Here is a 16,703-nt window from a genome sequence, read left to right as displayed (position 1 = left end):
CCCCCCTCCCCCTCCCTCGCACCCCCCCCCCTCCTCCCTCGTCTCACCCCCCTCCTCCTCACCCCCCCCTCCTCTCACCCCCCACCTCCCCTCCACCCCCCTCCTCCTCACCCCCCCCCCTCCTCCCTCTCTCACCCCCCCCTCCTCCCTCGTCTCACCCCCCCCTCCCTCGTCTCACCCCCCCCCTCCTCGTCTCACCCCCCCCCTCTCACCCACCCCCCACCACTCACACCCCCCCCCCACACCCCCCCCCCCCTCCACCCCCCCCCCCTCCACCCCCCCCCCTCACACCCCACCCCCCCCCCCCTCCACCCCCCCTCCTCACCACCCCCCCCCCTCCTCTCACCCCCCCCCACCCCCCCCCCCTCCTCCCCCCCCCCCTCCACCTCCACCCCCCCCCCCTCCCTCACCCCCCCACCCCCCCCCCCCTCCTCTCACCCCCCCCTCCCCTCACCCCCCCCTCCCCCTCCTCTCACCCCCCCTCCCCCTCCTCTCACCCCCCCCCTCCCCCCCTCCTCACACCCCCCCCCCCTCCACCCCTCACCCCCCCACCACCCCCCCCCCCTCCTCTCACCCCCCCCTCCACCCCCCCCCTCTCACCCCCCCTCTCCCCCCCCCCCCTCTCACCCCCCCCCCTCCTCTCACCCCCCCCCCCCCTCCTCTCACCCCCCCCCCCTCTCACCCCCCCCCCCTCACCCCCCCCTCTCACCCCCCCCCTCCTCACCCCCCCCCTCCTCACCCCCCCCCTCCTCTCACCCCCCCCTCTCCTCCTCCCCCCCCTCCCCCTCCCTATCTCACCCCCCTCCTCCCTCTCACCCCCCTCCTCCTCCCCCCTCACCCCCCTCCTCCTCCCCCCTCACCCCCCCTCCTTCTCCCCCCTCACCCCCCTCCTTCTCCCCCCTCACCCCCCTCCTCCCTCTCACCCCCCTCCTCCTCCCTCTCACCCCCCTCCTCCTCCCTCTCCTCCTCCCTCTCACCCCCCTCCTCCTCCCTCTCACCCCCCTCCTCGTCTCACCCACCCCCCTCTTCCGCCTCCTCGTCTCACCGCCCTCCCTCTTCCTCCTCGTCTCACCCCCCACTCTCACCTCCCCTCCCTCTTCCTCCTTGTCTCACCCCCCCTCTCACCCCCCGCCCTCCTCGTCTCACCCCCCCTCTCACCCCCCGCCCTCCTCGTCTCACCCCCCACCCTCCTCGTTTCACCCTCTCACCCCCTCCTCTTACCCCTCCTCCCTGTCTCACCCACCTCCTCTCTTCTCTCACCCCCCTCCTCCCTCGTCTCACCCCCCTCCTCCCTCGTCTCACCCCCCTCCTCCCTCGTCTCACCCCCCCTCCTCCCTCGTCTCACCCCCCCTCCTCTCACCCACCCCCCTCCTCCCTCGACTCACCCCCCTCCTCTCACTCACCCCCCTCCTCTCACCCACCCCCCTCCTCTCACCCCCCTCCTCTCACCCCCCTCATCTCACCCCCCCCCCCTCCTCTCACCCCCCTCCTCTCACCCACCCCCCTCCTCCCTCATCTCACACCCCTCCTCTCACCCACCCTCCTCACCCACCCCCCTCTCACCCACCCCCCTCGTCTCACCCACCCCCCTCGTCGTCTCACCCCCCCCTCCTCGTCGTCTCACCCCCCCCCCCTCCTCCTCGTCTCACCCCCCCCTCCTCCTCGTACCCCCCCTCCTCCCCCTACCTGCTCCTCTCTATTGAAGCATATGGCATGAATTGTTTCCTGTAAATTAGACTCCATCGACCACCTCTGTACTCTGGGTATGTCTGACCCTCACCTAGGTATGATGTGGCACGGTGCTTGCTGTGTACTAAACATATGCAAGCCTCCAGTCTCTTATATTTTGGTCATGTGTCTGCAATGTTGCTATATAACTGGTAACACGGTCTTTGTGTATGTCGAGTCCCTTATTACTTTGCAGGCATGTTTACAGTACAGCTCTCCCAGGATCTAGGACCACAGCCCGAGCGTCTCATATACCAATCGAGTCTCGCTAATACAAGTCAATAGTCGCCCATAAAAAAAAAAAAAACCCAGTGTATTGTGGCCTGGAACCCCCAAATATCACCGATTTCAGACGTTAACACTGACATCTTTTGCATGGTACAGTAATATACATGTGATAGTTTGAGGCCTAACTCCCCCCCCTGTTGTACTGAGCTACGGAGTATGTTTGCCCATTATAAATAAGCGATCGTAATAATACTTTGCTAACCAATGCTCAAACATCTCCCGGTAATGCAAAATAATGCGCGAAATAACACGTGTGATACTGTATCGCCTTCATAAATCGGTTTCGATAGCACCGAATAATGCGACAGTGTCAACAAAAATGTTCCAACCGCAACACTTGTTTACGGTTAAAAATGAATGATAATAGGCCTCTAATTAAGCTGTCCCTAGTATCATGTAATTAAAGTTGCCGTAATTCAATATAATAGACAGTGGGTGAATTTAATGAATCCCTGTGATGGTGCACACGAGATCATTCAGCACACTTCCTGGTGTATTAATGTCAGGTGGTCTCAAAGCAGCAAAACATGAAATATTATATATTATTTTAATATATAAATCAGTTCTGTAGTATTAGATAAGTGACTGTTTTTTTTTTAAAGTATTCATATTATTCAACTTGTAATGCAATTTTTCATGAGTTTTAAAGCTGCAGTTCAGTCTTTTTTTTTTTTAATTAATTTTTTTACTTCAATAGTTTTATGTGGGCAATCTCTAATTACCTAAAGAACTGTATAGCTGCCGGTCAATTCGTTCTCCATGTATTGATAGGTCGAAATTTGGTGACATAATTAGTGAAGGGATCTGTTTATATTCTGCTTGTCTGTCAGTGGAAGCTCATGAATATTCATGAGCACTCCTGCACTGACATGTGCTAGAGGGAGGGCAGTGCTGACAAAGGGGTGTGCCGGGGCTTGTGACAGGACATGAAGGGGCAGTGTCTTAGCAAATGGCTGTTAAAATAGAATACAAGAAAATTGGTCTTTCAAAGTTGTTTTTTTAAAAACAGAAAATGCTAAAAGTATTTTTGATTTCTATAGGGAGAAGGAGCGGCTCAGTGATACAGACACTGACTGGCACGGAGTTTGAAGATGGGGAGCCTGGTTCAATTCCCGGTGTTGGCTCCTTGTGACCTTGGGCAAGTCACTTTATCTCCTGGGGCATCAGGCACCAAAAACATAGATTGTAAGCTCCACGGGGCAGGGACCTGTGCCTGCAAAATGTCTGTAAAGCGCTACGTAAAACTAGCAGCGCTATACAAGAACATGCTATTATTATAGCAAGTTATATATAGCCCAGCTCCCCGGCAGTGCAAGATCTTTTGAACACTTTCCTGTTTGGGAGAATTTGTTGCCAATGTTCCCAGCAGTTTGAGCTGCAAACTGTAACGATAATGTTACCTTCATAATATCTGGATACATTGTAGCTGCTGAGTTACACCGACTGAAGGATTGATTGAAACTGAAATGCAGCCATTATGTTAGGCACACAATCAGGAGTTTGACAGATTTAGAACAGGAGCACCAAACGATCGCCAGCTTGGGCAAGGATGTAGAATTATACATTGCCACAGGCTTTACATATACAAATAAGAAAAAAAGGGGGAAGTAGTATTGCTGCTTTATAAAAAAGGTAGCCCCTGAAATTATACCTTGCTAAATTACTTAAGTGATTAAGGATAAACACTTGAAATATAACATTCTTAATGAGTAGAAAGGATCTCTCTCTGACGAAGGAGAGAGAGAGAGAGAGGAGAGAGAGAGAGAGAGAGAGAGATCCAATTCTCATGTGTGTGTACTTAATATCATTCCTTGATCGTCATATGGACCATTCAGAAAACAGAGCTCAAAGGGTTCCTCAATGCATAACACCGTTTAACCGCTTCACTGCCAGACAACCAGCAGCCAATGGGTTAATGCACAGGCCCTTTGTCTCATTAATCCTTGGGCACTGTAATTTGAAGCTCTGCAGGGTTTTATTGGGATTGATACATTCCATGCACAGTATTATATTAGAGAAATACTTTGTTAAATAGTTATTAAAGCGGCTTTTTTTTTTTGCCTACGGCAAATGAATGAGATCTGACCCTACGATTTGATGTGTGTGTGTGTGTGTGTGTGTGTGTGTGTGTGTGTGTGTGTGTGTGTGTGTGTGTGTGTGTGTGTGTGTGTGTGTGTGTGTGTGTGTGTCATTGAATGAGTGAGCAGAGTAGGACAAAAACTTTACACAACCAGCAGGAGTGGCCAACTCCAGTCCTTCAGAGCCACCAACAGGTCAGGTTTTCAGGATATCCCTGCTTCAGCACAGGTGGCTTAATCAGTGGCTCAGTCTTTGACCAAGACCCTGATTGAGCCACCTGTGCTGAAGCAGGGATATCCTGAAAACCTGACCTGTTAGTAGCTTAGTAAACTTGAGGACTGTAGTTGGCCGCCCTTGGTCTAAAGCAACAATCCTGCCTGCTCTTTTTTTACTCCCTTCTCCCCGCCCCGGTGTTCTGGGAACGGACCACGTTATTTTCTGGGGACCCCGGTGTTCCTGAGACACTACTTACCGGTTAAGGTACCAGAGTTTCCATTACCTCCTGGGGGAAACAAAGAGGGCGGCTTAAATCTACTTTGTTACGCGGACCAATAAGAAGTCACAACGTCCTCCTTCTCAGCTTTACTATTGGCACGCATCATGCCAGTGATTTATAATCCAGGAAATATCAGCGATACCTTCGGGGCCGCCAACAGGGGGGGGACAGCCGGGACAGGTCTCCTGGGCCCGGTGGCTGCAGGCGGCCCGGCCAGCGCTGCAAGTTGGGCCCGACCTCTGGCCAGGTCCGGCTGCCGGCCCTCTCGCGGCCGGGCCCCGGCTGTCCCTCAGCTGCAAGCCTCTTCCTTACTCTGTCCCTCGCCGAGCTTCCAACGCTGGCGGGCGGCGGGTCTCTCTGACGTCAGCGTGCCGGAAGTAAGCTCAGACCAGCTTCCGGCGCGCGCCGGCATGAAAGGGAGGCCCGGCGCGCGCTGACGTCAGAAGCTCGGTGTGAGAGAGTGAGGCCTGCAGCTGCAGGAGAGCCGGGACCCGGCCGCGAGATTAGCGGCAGCCGGGCCTGGCCAGAGGTCGGGCCCAACTTGCAGCGCCGGCTGGCCGGGACACCCGCAGGACACCAGGCCCAGCCTGACCAGCCACAAGGTAAGCCTGGTTTTTTTATATGCATTGGGGGGTTGGGTGTATTTTTTATATGTATGGGATAGAGATAGAGATATTCAAAAAATAAATAGACGATACCGTTCTGTGGCTAACGAAATGCTTGTATTTGTGCGAGCTTTCGAGATACACTGATCTCTTCTTCCGGCGATGTTACAATGAATGAAGCAAGCAAAAGCTATACTATAAACAGTGTCTATTGGAATGTTATCTGTGCTTGTCCCTCCCCCAGTGTGGATGTGATTTATGGCTAGAGGTGTTAAATGGTTCCTGAAAGTTAGTGATGTAAGTGTGTGTGTATCTATAAATGAATGGAGAGCCCACAGTGTATACAGTGCTTTACAAAAGGTGTGTGTGGAGTGGGAGTTAATATAAATGGTGTGGAAATGTGAGAGATAGTATCTACACACACTTTTAGTTATGTTACTATCTCTCACATTTCCACACCATTTATATTAACTCCCACTCCACAAACACCTTTTGTAAAGCACTGTATACACTGTGGGCTCTCCATTCATTTATAGATACACACACACTTACACCACTAACTTTCAGGAACCATTTAACACATCCACACACCGGGGGAAAGACCAGCACAGATAACATTCCAATAGACACTGTTTATAGTATACCTTTTGCTTGCTTCAGTCATTGTAACATCGCCGGAAGAAGAGATCATTGTATCTCGAAAGCTCGCACAAATAAAAGCATTTCGTTAGCCACAGAACGGTATCATCTATTTATTTTTTTGATTATCGAAGCTCGGCTAACACGGTACTGATACCTCTACATATACATACGGTGTGGGTGTATTTTTAATATGTATTGGGGGTTGGGGGTGTATTTTTAATATGCATTGGGGGTGTATTTTTAATATGTATGGGGGGGAGTTATATGTATTTAGGGGGTGGGGTTTTTTTGGTGTGTATTTTGTGGGGGGAATTGAGTGAGAGTGGGGCAACTGACAGAAGGTGGGGGCGAGTGAGAGGAGACAGGGGGCAGGGGGATTAAGAAGCAGGGGAGAGAAATACATGGGAAGAGGGGGGAAATAGAGGGGGTTTGTGAGGTGTGAAATGGGGGGGTGGGGGGGAGGCTCACAATACCGCCGGTGGGGGGATCCCGGACGTAACTAGTCCTGCCTGCGGCCCTGGATACCTTTGCTGGTAAGTATCTCGGGAACCATCGGAAAATAGAGAGGTTCAACCCTGGGGGAACCGTTGGCTGCCATCATGCCGCAGACAAGGATTCTGGGTAATGACAGAAACATGATCCTCCGCTGGGAATTTTACACGTAGCTTCATTTCCCCCCGAGCTCGCTGCATTAAGCAAATGATGTAGCTACGCTTGAGCCAGGAAAGATGTAGAATTAGGGCATTTGTAGGGTGCAACGGTGCGGTTGCTGCAGGTACCGAGTGAGTGCAGTGCGGTTGCTGCAGGTTCAGTGTGTGTGCAGTGCGGTTGCTGCAGGTTCAGTGTGAGTGCAGTGCGGTTGCTGCAGGTTCAGTGTGTGCAGTGGGTTGCTGCAGGTTCAGTGTGAGTGCAGTGCGGTTGCTGCAGGTACCGGTTGAGTGCAGTGCGGTTGCTGCAGGTACCGAGTGAGTGCAGTGCGGTTGCTGCAGGTTCAGTGTGTGTGCAGTGGGTTGCTGCAGGTTCAGTGTGAGTGCAGTGCGGTTGCTGCAGGTTCAGTGTGAGTGCAGTGCGGTTGCTGCAGGTTCAGTGTGTGTGCAGTGGGTTGCTGCAGGTTCAGTGTGAGTGCAGTGCGGTTGCTGCAGGTTCAGTGTGAGTGCAGTGGGTTGCTGCAGGTTCAGTGTGAGTGCAGTGCGGTTGCTGCAGGTTCAGTGTGTGTGCAGTGGGTTGCTGCAGGTTCAGTGTGAGTGCAGTGCGGTTGCTGCAGGTACTGGTTGAGTGCAGTGCGGTTGCTGCAGGTACCGGTTGAGTGCAGTGCGGTTGCTGCAGGTTCAGTGTGTGTGCAGTGCGGTTGCTGCAGGTTCAGTGTGAGTGCAGTGCGGTTGCTGCAGGTTCAGTGTGTGCAGTGGGTTGCTGCAGGTTCAGTGTGAGTGCAGTGCGGTTGCTGCAGGTACCGGTTGAGTGCAGTGCGGTTGCTGCAGGTACCGAGTGAGTGCAGTGCGGTTGCTGCAGGTTCAGTGTGTGTGCAGTGGGTTGCTGCAGGTTCAGTGTGAGTGCAGTGCGGTTGCTGCAGGTTCAGTGTGAGTGCAGTGCGGTTGCTGCAGGTTCAGTGTGTGTGCAGTGGGTTGCTGCAGGTTCAGTGTGAGTGCAGTGCGGTTGCTGCAGGTTCAGTGTGTGTGCAGTGGGTTGCTGCAGGTTCAGTGTGAGTGCAGTGCGGTTGCTGCAGGTTCAGTGTGTGTGCAGTGGGTTGCTGCAGGTTCAGTGTGAGTGCAGTGCGGTTGCTGCAGGTACTGGTTGAGTGCAGTGCGGTTGCTGCAGGTACCGGTTGAGTGCAGTGCGGTTGCTGCAGGTACCGGTTGAGTGCAGTGCGTTTGCTGCAGAGGTTAGGGAGAAGTAGTCAGAGGGGATCCGGGAGGTGAAGAGAGAGGTAGTGTGGGTGCAGGGGGTCAGTGACCCACCTGCATAGGACAGGCTACCCCGTAGGCCCCTAGGAGTGTTCCCTGAAGACACCAAAGGTTGCTGTGCTGCAGGGACGGCCTATAGTGAGAGTGAGCATCACCCTTACTGTGTGGACAGCTAGGGACAAAGAGACAAGCGTGCGGAGCAGGTTGCGGGCGAGTCGTCTGGGACCAGACGGCTGGACATTGAGACCCAGGAGACAGACCGCTGATTCATCTGACCCTTTGCGAAGAGGTACCGGTCACCGCCGTGACCGGAAGGTACTATAACATCAAGTGTACCAACACCGGTCACCAGGCGCTGATCCCACCTTAGGCTAAACTCTTTAGGAACACTGAGCGAGTGGTTAAAGAACTGAGCCTATACCATCACTTTAATATATATATGGACACAGTGTGTGGGGCACGCGGTGAGGGGACGGAGACGTTACTCCTGATGAGTGTGCGAGCCACTAAGGTTATACAGTTATAGTATAAGGTTATGTGTGTTGGGTTATATTGCTATAAGATAGAGTGATAAGGTATTGTGCATTATCTTATAGTAAAACTGGTTACATATATATATATGTGTGTTGTTGTATTTCTTGCCCAGGGGAATCTCACATCACGGGGATCCTGGGTAAGTGGAGGCGCTGCGCTAAGTGTATGAGTGTTACCCCAGGCTCTCAGCTAGCGGAGGCTCAGATCTCCTGGAGCCGCAGGTGTTGTACAGCGACCAGTAGTTCCTTTGGGAGGGTTCAGAAAAAGGGCTACAAAAGTATTTCGCTAAATAAGCCCAACTAACACCTTTACTTATCTCTTCTTGTAAATTCACATATGCCACAATTAAGCCTTCAAACCAGTCAGAATATATGTTATCATAAGGACACAAACAGATAAAATTCCAGTACGTTCAGGCAGTCCCATAAACGTTATCATTTTACCATGATAAGGTCCTGCAAACATATTCTTGGAAATATGTCACAGGATAACTTGTACACTAAATGTACTCATTCAAAAAAAAGCAAAGCTCGAACAGCAAATGTGCTCTTGTATAAATATACAAAGACGTCAACTCACTGATTTTCTGTAAGTGTCCCCGATTTACCGCAAGTGTCCCCGATTTACCGCAAGTGTCCCCGATTTACCGCAAGTGTCCCCGATTTACCGCAAGTGTCCCCGATTTACCGCAAGTGTCCCCGATTTCTGTAACTCTCTCTGATTTCTGTAACTCTCTCTGATTTCTGTAACTGTCTCCGATTTCTGTAACTCTCTCCGATTTCTGTAACTCTCTCCGATTTCTGTAACTCTCTCCGATTTCTGTAACTCTCTCCGATTTCTGTAACTCTCTCCGATTTCTGTAACTCTCTCCGATTTCTGTAACTCTCTCTGATTTCTGTAACTGTCTCTGATTTTCAGCGGAATCTCGCTAAAATGACATTGTTTTGAAGCAGAACACCCAAATGATATTTTTCTTTGCTGATTTACATCTGTGAGCAAGTAATATCTCACCTGCAATTTTTCAGCCAGATTCAAATGAAATAAAAACTGTGAAGCGCTATGTACACTAAAGGCGCTATATGAATAGACATTCGTACATAAAGACATGTATTAAAACAAGAACCAGCGTTGTCGTGTCCCTGTGTAAATGTTGATTTCGTTTTTCTTATTTTTATCAATGGCATTGTTGCAATTCTGTTGAAGAAACGTAATGCATTTGGTATTGGTACAACACATCCCTGTCATTAGTTCAGCTCGGTCCTACGTGGGACTAGAAGAATCAGTGTCACGCCTCCTGGCGCCCGTATGTAATTGGTTGAAATAAATAGAAAGCCACGTGGAGATGCGGTTTGCACCGAACAGCCCAATTGTTTTTCAGTGGCTTGTGGTTAATGTGCGATGGTGCATATTCCAAATCCTAGACATTGATATACAAGATCTGTTCTGAAACATTTTAACAGGAAAATAAATACTCAATAGCTTTTCGGTCACGCTTAACAAGCATGCCCTCCAATTGTACCTATTTAGCAGGTGCTGTGCCTATGAAAGTCAGCTGTATCTATTGTACATTTTGGCTGCTGAAGCTTCAGCTAATTAATGCAGCTGAAAGATTGTTGACTTATTTGCTGACAGTTGGGGAGGGAGTGTGTGTGTGTGTGTGTGTGTGTGTGTGTGTGTGTGTGTGTGTGTGTGTGTGTGTGTGTGTGTGTGTGTCTGCAAATACATCCATTAAATACACACTTTTTATTGATAATATAATCTTTGCAAATAGTAAACTGGGTGTGTTTGTGTGCGTCCTTCAGTGGGGTCACTTCCCTGGAAGGTCCTCTATCCCAGGGGGGCTCAACTCAAGATCCCCCCCCCCCCCCAACAGGTCAGGTTTGAATTATATCCCAGCTTCAGCACAGGTGGCTCAACCAGCCCGAGCTTCAGCACAGGTTCATCAAGCAGTGGCTCAGTCGAAGCAGGGATATCCTTAAAATCTAACTTTTGGGGGGGTTTTGAGGACTGGAGTTGAGCACCTGTGCTCTATCCCACAGTGTCATTCTGGTGCCCATAAAGGTGTACCTATTCCTATGTGCCAATGGTTGTAGGTTCTGAACAAGATATTACCATTTGTAGGGGGCCTCCTGCAATGCGGTTTGTGCTTTTCACACTCAGTTGGGCTGATTCTATTGACAAAATCCATCCACCAGTTACTTACCTGTGATGAAAACTGCCTTCCCAGCCACTGGTAGCATTTTCTTCGGAGACACAATACCGAGGACGTACCAGCAGGCTGAGCTGAGGAACAGGACCCCTAGTGCCATCGGAAGACACACATGGCAAAACCAGTGAAGAAGGACAAGGAGCACCAAGTACACCGGCAGTGCTGGGGTGAGAACCATGTCAGAGTTGGAAAACTTCAAGAACATCAGACAGGCAAAGAAAAGCCAGACCGACCCGTGAGCCCACAGCGACAAAGAAGAGGAGAGATCCATGGCATGCGAGACTGGCAAAGAAGGGAAGAAGGGGGGGTGGTAGGGAAGGGAAAGTGAGTCTGGGGGTGGAGAGGAGAGGAGAAGTTCCGCAGAGCCACCAAACTTCTGCACAAAGTCCAAGGGAGAAGTGAAGATCTTCTGCACACACTACTACCCCTCTCTATTTATAAAAGAACAGCTGGCAGGGGGGGGGCGGGGCCAGCTGTAATCTGTGCGCCAATGATTGCATTTTAACAGCAGCTCAGCGTGTCCCTGTGCTCCCCCTCTCAGCGTGTCCCTGTGCTCCCCCTCTCAGCGTGTCCCTGTGCTCCCCCTCTCAGCGTGTCCCTGTGCTTCCCCTCTCAGCGTGTCCCTGTGCTCCCCCTCTCAGCGTGTCCCTGTGCTCCCCCTCTCAGCGTGTCCCTGTGCTCCCCCTCTCAGCGTGTCCCTGTGCTCCCCCTCTCAGCGTGTCCCTGTGCTCCCCCTCTCAGCGTGTCCCTGTGCTTCCCCTCTCAGCGTGTCCCTGTGCTTCCCCTCTCAGCGTGTCCCTGTGCTTCCCCTCTCAGCGTGTCCCTGTGCTTCCCCTCTCAGCGTGTCCCTGTGCTTCCCCTCTCAGCGTGTCCCTGTGCTCCCCCTCTCAGCGTGTCCCTGTGCTCCCCCTCTCAGCGTGTCCCTGTGCTTCCCCTCTCAGCGTGTCCCTGTGCTCCCCCTCTCAGCGTGTCCCTGTGCTCCCCCTCTCAGCGTGTCCCTGTGCTCCCCCTCTCAGCGTGTCCCTGTGCTTCCCCTCTCAGCGTGTCCCTGTGCTTCCCCTCTCAGCGTGTCCCTGTGCTCCCCCTCTCAGCGTGTCCCTGTGCTCCCCCTCTCAGCGTGTCCCTGTGCTCCCCCTCTCAGCGTGTCCCTGTGCTCCCCCTCTCAGCGTGTCCCTGTGCTCCCCCTCTCAGCGTGTCCCTGTGCTCCCCCTCTCAGTGCACCGGGTCACTCGCAGACACAAACTCCTCGCACTAAGGTCCCGGGCTCTGCCTCGCCTCCCGGCACTGGCAGCCCTCCTGGCTAACCTCCCGCCGCGGGGTGGGGGAAAGCGCGCAGGGACGGAGCCCGCCCGCGGCCAGCTCCCAGGGCTTTGTTATGTGTCGCCCCTCTGTTCAGGTGACGGAGAGAGAGACGCTGGGATGTGCTGCCAGCTTCTCACTGCACATGGTGTCCAGCTTCTCACTGCACAGGGTTTCCAGCTTCTCACTGCACAGGGTTTCCAGCTTCTCACTGCACAGGGTGTCCAGCTTCTCACTGCACATGGTTTCCAGCTTCTCACTGCACAGGGTTTCCAGCTTCTCACTGCACATGGTTTCCAGCTTCTCACTGCACAGGGTTTCCAGCTTCTCACTGCACAGGGTTTCCAGCTTCTCACTGCACAGGGTTTCCAGCTTCTCACTGCACAGGGTTTCCAGCTTCTCACTGCACAGGGTTTCCAGCTTCTCACTGCACAGGGTTTCCAGCTTCTCACTGCACAGGGTTTCCAGCTTCTCACTGCACAGGGTTTCCAGCTTCTCACTGCACAGGGTTTCCAGCTTCTCACTGCACAGGGTTTCCAGCTTCTCACTGCACAGGGTTTCCAGCTTCTCACTGCACAGGGTTTCCAGCTTCTCACTGCACAGGGTGTCCAGCTTCTCACTGCACAGGGTGTCCAGCTTCTCACTGCACAGGGTGTCCAGCTTCTCACTGCACATGGTTTCCAGCTTCTCACTGCACAGGGTTTCCAGCTTCTCACTGCACAGGGTTTCCAGCTTCTCACTGCACAGGGTTTCCAGCTTCTCACTGCACAGGGTTTCCAGCTTCTCACTGCACAGGGTTTCCAGCTTCTCACTGCACAGGGTGTCCAGCTTCTCACTGCACAGGGTGTCCAGCTTCTCACTGCACATGGTTTCCAGCTTCTCACTGCACAGGGTTTCCAGCTTCTCACTGCACAGGGTTTCCAGCTTCTCACTGCACAGGGTTTCCAGCTTCTCACTGCACAGGGTTTCCAGCTTCTCACTGCACAGGGTTTCCAGCTTCTCACTGCACAGGGTTTCCAGCTTCTCACTGCACAGGGTTTCCAGCTTCTCACTGCACAGGGTTTCCAGCTTCTCACTGCACAGGGTTTCCAGCTTCTCACTGCACAGGGTTTCCAGCTTCTCACTGCACAGGGTGTCCAGCTTCTCACTGCACAGGGTGTCCAGCTTCTCACTGCACAGGGTGTCCAGCTTCACACTGCACATGGTTTCCAGCTTCTCACTGCACAGGGTTTCCAGCTTCTCACTGCACAGGGTTTCCAGCTTCTCACTGCACAGGGTTTCCAGCTTCTCACTGCACAGGGTTTCCAGCTTCTCACTGCACAGGGTTTCCAGCTTCTCACTGCACAGGGTGTCCAGCTTCTCACTGCACAGGGTGTCCAGCTTCTCACTGCACAGGGTTTCCAGCTTCTCACTGCACAGGGTTTCCAGCTTCTCTCTGCACAGGGTTTCCAGCTTCTCACTGCACAGGGTTTCCAGCTTCTCAGTGCACAGGGTTTCCAGCTTCTCAGTGCACAGGGTTTCCAGCTTCTCACTGCACATGGTTTCCAGCTTCTCACTGCACATGGTTTCCAGCTTCTCACTGCACAGGGTTTCCAGCTTCTCACTGCACAGGGTTTCCAGCTTCTCACTGCACATGGTTTCCAGCTTCTCACTGCACAGGGTTTCCAGCTTCTCACTGCACAGGGTTTCCAGCTTCTCACTGCACAGGGTGTCCAGCTTCTCACTGCACAGGGTGTCCAGCTTCGCACTGCACAGGGTTTCCAGCTTCGCACTGCACAGGGTTTCCAGCTTCGCACTGCACAGGGTTTCCAGCTTCTCACTGCACATGGTTTCCAGCTTCTCACTGCACATGGTTTCCAGCTTCTCACTGCACAGGGTTTCCAGCTTCTCACTGCACAGGGTTTCCAGCTTCTCACTGCACATGGTTTCCAGCTTCTCACTGCACAGGGTTTCCAGCTTCTCACTGCACAGGGTGTCCAGCTTCTCACTGCACAGGGTTTCCAGCTTCTCACTGCACAGGGTTTCCAGCTTCTCACTGCACAGGGTTTCCAGCTTCTCACTGCACAGGGTTTCCAGCTTCTCACTGCACAGGGTTTCCAGCTTCTCACTGCACAGGGTTTCCAGCTTCTCACTGCACATGGTTTCCAGGAGCCGGTGCCAGTTGGACTTTTAATGAGTCTGCGGGGACGGTCCCAGCTTTCTAAGAAGAGGGAATGTAAAGGAAGGAGAAAAAAATAGGCTCTTTTTTTTTTTTTTTTTACCAAGGATTTCTGTGGCTACAGCCTAGTGAACTTGGCTTGAACTTGGAAAAAAAAAACCTTTCTGTTCATAGTATTGTTTTTTTATTCGCATGGCACCAACACATTCCTCAGCGTAGTACAATGGTGGTAGGAGAATAGCATTGCATGGCAATAGCGTTACATGCATGTGACACCGTTTAAACATGGAGTGTTCACTACAGACTGCAATAAAAAATTAAAGTGACAATTCCTAATCCTTTCGCCCAGCACAATAATAAGATGTCAAAGGAGTTAACTGGTGTCCTATTTCTGCCCTTGGCAAAGCTTTAACTTTTTTTTATATATGTTTGTTTTTGTTTTTTACTATATTTTTTAGAGATGAAACAATTTTAGCGATAAGTGTTGGCGCTGCGCAAAATTGCGCCGGATTCAATACCTGTGGCATAGGGTTAGTGATCTCTTTCTAGAAATGATGATCCAATATTTCGTTTTGAATTAAAGAGGAAAATAGAACGTTAAAAAAAAAAGTACTTGTACTGAGGTTTGCACACGGATTATTTAGCAGAGGCGTAGGCTGACACCCATTGGCTGCGTGCCCTTCCGTTACTCCTCCAAGACTCAGTTCTTTGGTACCAGTCCAGGCGGGCAAAGGTCGCACAATGTCACCGGAACTTCCCAGGACATAAGGACATGACCCCAATAGGCTTCTCCAATGCTGCGGTGCGTTCAGTGGAGCCTCCATTTCTGTGGTCTTATAAAAAGAAAAAGCAGTGGTACTTGGTATTTCTGACACCTCGGTGCAAATTATTTATTGCAATTCTCGATCAAGGGCGTATTTACAAAAAACCTGACAGCCCCTCCCCCCCCCCTCCCTACTTATCAGCCTCGAAACGGGCACATTGCTGAAACAGAGTTCGAATTCGCGGAAAACATCGTAATCAGAGCATTATCAAACATTCGCGAAATCACTGAATTTCTAATAATTCCTCCACTAATGTTTTTTTTTTACTTACATTTGTTTTTTAAAAATGCACAAATTAGCTAAAAATTCAGAAATTAGCAAAAAAAAGTCACGATTAATAAATATAATAGAAAAAGGCAAATCAAAGGGGCAGTGTTTTTGTTGAATTCTCCCCCCCCCCCCCAATCAAGCAAATACAGTTTAAGAAAAATTGTGACAATTTTATTAGAAATTTGGACCCTGCTTGCTCCTTTCCTTTTTTTTAAACAAACAGCTGAGCGAATTATTCAAATTTGTAATCGGTCATTTGTTGTGATTTTGTTCCCCAAGATTGTATCAGAAAAGAAACCATTTATTTGACGGATGTCTGGAAAAGGCCATGGAGATAAAGGACAAAAAAAAGGGCACAATATTTATAAGATGTCATTACGTTCAACGAAATTCATTTTCTTGAATAAATCTGTTTGGGTTTTGTGCCACTCATTTGCCGCAGGGGGATCACGTGGCAGAATGTATCACGCGCCAGCATGGAGCAAGCTCCAATTCACTCAGGGTTTGCCCATAACAACAGCTACAGTCCCCTACAATGACCCTGGGCCTAGCACTGGCAGAAGATTGGTCATTGGAGGGATAGCTGCCCTAATGATAAGATCTTCTAAATAAGCCTGAACAAGCTCCAAAATTGCCCACGATGATGTGAAGCGTTGGCCGCTTCCTCTGGAGGTCCTTCAGTAGGCATGCTACATTCACTCCAGCCAAAGTCTGGGTCGAGTCCACGGGGCAGCAACCTTTCAAGGAAGAAGAGACATTTTATAAAAAATAAAAAAAATGTATTCGTCCCAAGTATTCCGAGAGCCACAACATGGGCCGCGTAGCGTCCCCGTTGCCATGGCAACGCCGCACGGCCATTTTCAATGAAGTTGCAGGAGATTGCTGGGAGTTGAAGGGGGAGAAGCAGGAGAATGCCGGGAGACGTTGCACCACGCCGCCAGTAATGAGGCGGATTAAAGAGGGAGGTTTTTTTTGGGGGGGGGGGGGGGCGAGTGGCTCTTTTTATAAGTTGTTGAGCCCTGTATATATATGCATGATACAATATATCCAACAGTACTTCACTATATTGGCTTTTCTTCATTATTTCCAGGAATATCCGGATCAGGACTATCCATACTGGTGTTTCACTGCTACAGATTATCTGTTCCTCTCACACGGAGACCACCATTAGAACGCAGTCTGTATTGCGGGTTTGTGTTCACCTGTAACATTGGGGCAGCATACTTAGACACTTTGTCCATACACATTGGGGTTTAGCGGTGGGGGGAGGGGAGGGCAATGGGCGCTGGCTGGGCCTCTTGTTGCCTTCCGGCATCTCCCCAGGTGCTGGCATGCCTCCTGCATTGTCCCACGCCGGGCCACTCTGTGACGTCAGCGTGCCGGCACCAGAGAGGCACAGCACCTGGGGAGATGCCGGACGGTAACAAGAGGCCCGACCAGCACCGGATGCCCCCCCCCCTTCCCTCCCACAGCTACTGGCAACCCAGTGAGGGAGAGTGGCAGCCGGGGACTGGCAACCTGTGGACAGAGGAGAGCCGCGTGTAGGTGCTGAAAGAGCCATATGCGACTCTGGAGCCGCAGGTTGCCGACCCCTGGTCAAGTGTCAAAAATATGAAGTATTGTTAAGTAATGTCTGTGCATCAACAGAGCAGCAATTACAGCCGTGACTC

At 51.5% G+C, this 16,703-nt stretch overlaps 1 protein-coding gene across 1 annotated transcript in view; it reads right to left on the bottom strand.

Annotated features, from left to right (window-relative positions):
* LOC142470094 (11-beta-hydroxysteroid dehydrogenase type 2-like) overlaps positions 1–11,010 on the bottom strand; it is a 34,843-nt gene extending 23,833 nt beyond the window's left edge. The window contains exon 1 of the mRNA XM_075577031.1: positions 10,477–11,010. Coding sequence (XP_075433146.1) covers positions 10,477–10,753 — 277 coding nt within the window. The 5' untranslated portion in view covers positions 10,754–11,010. The remainder of the gene's footprint in view (positions 1–10,476) is intronic.
* Positions 11,011–16,703: the final 5,693 nt, after the last annotated feature.

Source organism: Ascaphus truei, chromosome 19 (genome assembly GCF_040206685.1).
Source record: "Ascaphus truei isolate aAscTru1 chromosome 19, aAscTru1.hap1, whole genome shotgun sequence".
In the NCBI taxonomy this organism is placed as follows: domain Eukaryota; kingdom Metazoa; phylum Chordata; class Amphibia; order Anura; family Ascaphidae; genus Ascaphus; species Ascaphus truei.
This window is presented reverse-complemented; position numbering and strand designations above follow the sequence as displayed.